Here is a 6,707-nt window from a genome sequence, read left to right as displayed (position 1 = left end):
CTTCTTGATAAAATACAGCCTAATGAGTATTCAAAGAGCAAAAGAGCGAAACCAAGCATGGTGTCCTCCAACGATCGCTTCGAGTAATGGGCCGACTCCCGATCCGACCAGAATACCGCGTCTTCATCCTTACAGTCTTTCTTGATGAACGACGCAACTTCCGGCAAGTACTATGAATTTCACAGCTAGTCCGGGCGAAAGAAAAGTGGCAAAAAATTATTTTGACCGTTATAAAACTGTTGTTTAACCCTTTCTTTACCACAAGGTTTCTACACAAAAAAAAATTTTTAGCGAAAGCGCTTGAACAAACCCTTCTTATTTTAACCCAAATTATAGTTTGAACGAAAAAAAATTAAAATCCAAAATGGTGCTGTAGAGCACCACTGGGTCTTACGAGTCACATTTTACAAACAATACAAAATCAACAACTAACTTTATTTTGTCTAGATATCTTATAAAAAGTTGATAAAACTGAACGGAATAATATATTATATTATGTATGATATGCTGTAAAGCAATTACGGTCTCTTAAAGGGCATAACGGCCTTCCACATTTCGAGCAACAGAAATATGTGAAATGGTTACGAGAATCAAAATGGTAACAACGTGATCGCTCGTCACATACTACTGGCTAGTGAGCAACACCATCTAATCTGGAGTTCAACTCGGGAGCTTTCAGCGGAAGTCGAGATTTTTTTACAGGCGTCTGTTTCAGGGATCGACCTCTACGCTTTACTATTTGTTTTCCACGCTGAATGAGCCAGTTTGCTATTTCGATACGAAAGTCCAGCAACGTCATTCTGGTTTCATCAAGTCGCGTATCGTGACGTCGGTATTGCATTGAAGGCATCGATGTGCTATTTCAGTCACTCTTTAGAAAACAGCACTTTGAACGATAATTCTAAATTTTCAAACGTGTTGGGAACAACTTCATTTTTGTTGTTATTCGCCCAGTGGTGCTCTGGTGCACCAAGGTTCGAGCATTCATAAAACTTGACTAAAATGAGAAAAATGACTACATTTTGTCTTAAGGAGTGTTGTGACACCTAATTAATAAGAAAATATTTTTTGCACGGATCAACAATAGGATGGTGATAGCTCATGAACAATAGAATATATTGGATTATTTTTCGAAGAAAAAAAACGGCACTTTTTCAAATGTTTGATACTCTAATATATTATTGACTGTACATTTTTGGATAATTTTTTGCCGGAACATAAGTTAGGTGTGCAAGAATATATTTTCGAAATTTGAGCGAGATTGCTAAATAATTCGTAACGATACACACATTCAAACTTGTGGTGCTCTAGAGCAACCATGGTGAAGAGAGGGTTAAAAATGCTAATTTCTTATATTGTTTTGCCTTTTTATTAAGCTAGCAGAACAATAAATTTTTTCAAAAAAATGACGGAGCATGAAGTTCGGCGTTACATCCAGCTTAAGGGACATGAAAAAAATTTCAATGCATTAGTTTTTTATGTTTTGCAAACAAGCCAATAAAAACCTTGAGCGGGGGCCTAGTGTGGTTGGTAACGTCTCCGCCAACCACGCTCGACGCCTGGGTTCGAATCCCACCGCAGACATAGGTGTCGATGGTTGTGAGGTGGCGTGATCCACTCACAACCAACCCAACTGGTCTAGATTCAATCCTAGCCGACACCGGGAGATTTTCTGAGGCGAAAAATCTCTGGGATCACGCCTTCCATCGCATGAGGAAGTAAAGCCGTTGGCGCCGGTCCGTTAATAAACGGGTCGTGAGTTAGGGTCCTGGGTGTGGAGTCGCCTCCCTGGGCGTCGGTGATTGGCCACAACAGTGGCGGAACTAGACCGACGGAAAATAAGCGAGAATAAAAAAAAAATAAAAACCTTAAGCCAGCCTCCCCCTCTCTACTTCGAAAATTTCCGGGTAAGAGTAAGTGTCAGGTGGCGACCCTACCCGGGATTCATTCTCCATGAAAGTTTTATCGTCCATCAAAATATAAGATTGCTGGCAGTAGATACAATTGAAAATAGTAATAAGTATCTATAAAAGTATTAGCATCTTTCACAAATTAAACAAAAACACAGAAGTTTCATACAGTACCATATTATATTATCACTTTTTTATTCGAACTAACCGCATGATGCTTCTTTTCAATTGGATTAAATTTATACATATTTTCATAGGAAAGAACGATATCTTCAATAAACTGTCTGTATCAAAACTGAAAGGTGGAAATCCCTTACGATCAGAAAATACCTATAAATCGAAAAGTATAGAATTAAGTATTAGATAATTTTAAAGCTTTTTTACTAAAATCGGTCCAGAGATGCAACGTACAGAGAAACTCTACCAAGAAATGGGCTATTGCTTTCACAAGTCTACTAGTAGATTGAAATGTTATGCTATGAACTGATGAAGTAACTGATGATACTTCCATACCTCTTTGTGATCAATGTTTTTTTTTCTTATACGCAAGACTATGCTCTAGATGGGTTATTTGGTATTGAATTTACTGCTCTGATTGTAGACTGATGCAGCGTTGGGCTAATCCAACGACAATTAGGAAGTTTAACGCTATGCGAGCTAACATACGATTTAGAAACGAAAGAATTCACGCGTTGAAACTACTTTTTTTCAATCCCGAAAAACTACAGGATATGTGTTTTGTGTACGTGCAGATACTTGACAGTCTTGTAACAAACTGGTTGCTCGTTTTGCAAAGCTTTACACAATTTATATTATAAGCATCGAAATCTGTAAGGAGCGAAAGTTCGAACAGCGTACAATTAGATAAATAATTAGCATTCACGAAAAACTGGTACTGTTTACTGCGAATCATTACTATCGATTCAATAAAATAAACATTAACCCGAACGTCCCGTATAAAAATAATAAGAAAGGAACATCTGAAAAGTTTGTTCAACCACACAATGAAAATAATGATCAAAATCAAAGCAAATACTTTCAAATCTTTCATTGTAAAACTTTGAAAAAGGAGCAAATTCGCTAAACATTTCTGAATAAGTTACATACAATCCAACCTTCATAATTTAGCTTTCTTGATGCTCACTTATACCATCTATCTACACCTTGAACATTAACTTGACGATATATAGCTTTTTGCTGGTATGCTGGGTAAGCATGACAACATGACTATTCTACATTCTATACCATAAGGAAAAAAGAAATGGAAAGCAATCTGCTTCCCTAAGCGTGTGTTCGTGTATGTGTATGCAACTAGTCTTGATTCGCTTTAGTCTCTGAACTTTGAGCTCTTCATGTTTCCGCTATCTCAATATTATTCGACAGAAACCCGCCGCTGCCATTGCTAGTGGATGACCCGAAAGCCAGCGGACACAAAGAGCTGCTGCTTTCACTATTGTTATCGTTACTAGTATTACTGCTAGTGCTTAGCCTGTTACTGCTGCTGTCCAGTAGGTCAGAGTCGCTTCTATTTTCTAATAAACGGGTGCTTTTCAGCACACTCCCTATAACCGCCTCAGAGGACTCTGGCGTTCCGATGCTTGTGCTACTGGCCACTATGTTTAAATCGGTAATATCCTCATCGCAGTCAATTTTAACCTCCTCCGAGCTGCTGACGGTTGCGCTCTGCTGGCCCAGCTTACTATCCGATTCCAGCGGTATATGGCCACTGCTGCTACTCACGCCGCAATCCATCATCATCGGGGAAGACGACGATGAGGAAGGCGGCGGAGAGTCCGTGTTCAACGGCAGCGGCAAATTATTAGCACCGGCAGTGGTTATTCCGGCGGCAGTGCCGCCTACGGCACCGTTACTGCTGCCAGCGTTGAACAGCGAACCGCCATGTAGAAGTGAACTGGCTGGAAGTTTTGTGACGAAAAATTTTGGCGTTATCCTGCCGCTGCTTGATGCATTGTTGCTGCCGTTTTCGAACGACGCAGTCGACGAGTCCGGGCTGGGACATATTGGCGAAGGTGACGGCGTTTGGCACACTGGGGATGAGCCCCTGATGGAAAAAGCAAATAGCCAAGGATGAAGTTATTTGTAACGAAAGCATATATTGTACGGCACCACAATTATTATCATGATTTTTTTCCAATTTTTAACACAAAAACGATAATTAACTCGAAAATTTTTTTACCAAGAATATTTCTTTTTTCAAGCGAACAAAAAACAATCTTAAGAAAAAAAATATGCATGATATGGCGTTCACCCACGAAGAGGGAAGACATCATCTTAGCTGTGCAAAAGTCACTCCAATTATTTCTGACCCATCCGGTTTGTTACCTAACCTAACAAAAACTAAATTTAATGCAAAATGTACCTGTCTGAGGTAAAGATTTTCTTCATCGGTGGTGGTGAATAACAGCTGCCATAGTTGTCATCCAGATCGAATTTCCTCTTCACCGATGAACTGAGAGGACTAGGCCGAATCGGGCACGGTGACATAGACCGTCGGGTAACGAACTTGCGCGTTGGCGACGGCGATGATGTCGGATACTGTAACCCCAAGCCGCCACGGCTGAAAATGATTCAAAATTATCGCAGCTGTTCTATTGGTGTATACAAACAATATCTGAGTACCTGGTAGGAGAAGGACTAGAACAGTAAGTGGTACCGATTGACGGAAGCGCAACATGCAGCGGATTGACCAGATCATCGTGATTTTTTGTGCTAGATGAGAATGACCAATTTTCTGTAACCAGCGTAAGATCTTCATAACTCTGTGACATTTGCATCGCAGAGTGGATCTCCCGTTCATGATTCACTTCACGACTGTTGCTCAAATCGGCGCACTCCTCTTGGCGTAGCTGGGATATTCGTGGTGTTAAACGGGGACCGGGCGTGCAGCTACCGGAACGACTAGGACTTGAACTGCCGTTTGATATGACAGCCAATGGACTGAAGCTCGCCGAGAACCGGCGGGCACGTGGGGTGAAAATGTTCGAAAAAGATGTCGGTGGAGGGTCCCTAAAATTAAAAAAACTCAAAATATGACGATCATGGTAACTATTAACACACGAGAACCATTACCTGTGAGTTGAGGCCCCCGCAGTGTGTGCATTGGAAATATTGGCAGTTGCCATTGACTGAAGCTGCGGTGACTGGGACTGGTGTTGGATGATAGCAGAGCTGTTTTGGCGTATTGGAGGCTGCTGCTGGACTAAACCAATCGGATCCAAAGGCGTATCTAGTTGTGATTGTCCTTCGTCCATTGGCATTACTAACTGCATACCAACGGCCGCAGTTGGCAGTAAGTTATTAATATGTGGCGCGCTGGAACATCGTTTTAAAGAATTGGGCGAGTCCACATCCATCTTTTATCATTTATTAGTACACCATTTGTCTCACTAAACTGGTATGATAACACTGTGCGACAGACGATCGAAATCTTTTCCCGTTCAACGTTTCCACTGATGGTTCTACCCCAAGGCAGAGTCCCAATTTAGCACGATTTATGTCCAATAAAAATAAGCGATAATCGAGATCTGTCGATTTAAATCCTGCCCAGACTATGCGTAATTTTTTTACCCTTCAATTTTATGGCAAATTTTCAGCCTAACCAGGCCTAAAAATGCATTTTTCAGTCAGAAACACACTTGAAGACAAACCACGAATCAAACATGGAGAACTTTTTCACTTTCTTCGAGCTCGTAGATGTTCTGATGAAAAAGCTTCTGCTGGCACACACAGAGCGAGAATTTTCAAATGGTCTAGTGAACTGTCAAATTTGAAACTACAGGTGCGAGTTATTAACAGTAGAAATGAACTGTAGCTCTCCGCTCGAGTTGTTCCTCCGGAACGGGCTGCAGCGACTGTAACTATTTTTTGAAACACTACAAAAATGTATACCTTATATTTTAAACGGAAGGAAATCTTCTATAAAAATAACATTTTGCACCCATTTGGATCGAAACGAACACTCCTCTAGAGCTTGACACAAAATAAGTGATATGTGCACAGTAAACATTTTCGTTAAAATTTTCCACTGTTGTTGACATTTTGCTTCGCATACTGTCAAAGTATGTAGAACAGAGGTGCTTCAAATTATGGTGTGCAGAATGTGGAGAAGAGATGTTCAGTAATCATGTTCAAAGCCTTGTTTAGAGTTCCAAGCAAAGTAAAAATCATATGCAAAATGTTCATTTTTTCACGCGCGTGGAAAATGCAACTTGCAAAAATATCGCTTCGCTTGGAACTGTAAACAAATTCAACCCAGCGAAATCAAAGGTTGTAGATCGCTTCTTTTTCGCTCAGCCTTATTTTTTTCACGCATGTACATACCCGTGAAAAGAGGAGCCATTAGCGAAAACTTGACATTTCTGTATATTTATATTGTGGGAGCTCCTGCCAATTTTCACTTCGCTCGAAGTGTAAACTCGTGAATTTCGCTTCTTATGCCTTGTTCAGATTACGCCGGATATCACCTGATATCGCCAGATGATATCGGATATCACCTCGAGCGTTAACACTTTAGTGAGCTGATATGATTTGACATTTGCTTTGGTAATTGAAAAGAGAAGAAAACAAAAACAGGTTAAAGCTAAAACAAGACAACAAGAGCAATATGATTAGGATAGAGATGTCAGTTTTTTGTAGAAGACTGAACCACTGCGACCATTGTTTGATCTATTGTGGTATGCTTAAGTGATTTTAAGACAAGCCCTGCCGTTAAGAAATCTTGACACAGGGGTGCCAGGCCATTCTTCAAATGTCTCCACACTCCATAAAAAATGTCTC

General features: G+C 40.5%; 1 protein-coding gene across 1 annotated transcript; it reads right to left on the bottom strand.

Annotated features, from left to right (window-relative positions):
* Window positions 1-2,071: 2,071 nt before the first annotated feature.
* On the bottom strand, window positions 2,072-5,913 carry LOC129731647 (uncharacterized). Its single transcript, XM_055691810.1, has 4 exons — window positions 5,001-5,913; window positions 4,551-4,937; window positions 4,291-4,488; window positions 2,072-3,972 (listed from the first exon to the last, which is right to left on the bottom strand). The coding sequence occupies exons 1-4, from the start codon at window positions 5,282-5,284 to the stop codon at window positions 3,261-3,263; spliced, it is 1,581 nt and encodes a 526-aa protein (XP_055547785.1). The 5' UTR covers window positions 5,285-5,913; the 3' UTR covers window positions 2,072-3,260.
* Window positions 5,914-6,707: the final 794 nt, after the last annotated feature.

The sequence above is a fragment of the Wyeomyia smithii genome, chromosome 3, assembly GCF_029784165.1.
Source record: "Wyeomyia smithii strain HCP4-BCI-WySm-NY-G18 chromosome 3, ASM2978416v1, whole genome shotgun sequence".
NCBI lineage: Eukaryota > Metazoa > Arthropoda > Insecta > Diptera > Culicidae > Wyeomyia > Wyeomyia smithii.
This window is presented reverse-complemented; position numbering and strand designations above follow the sequence as displayed.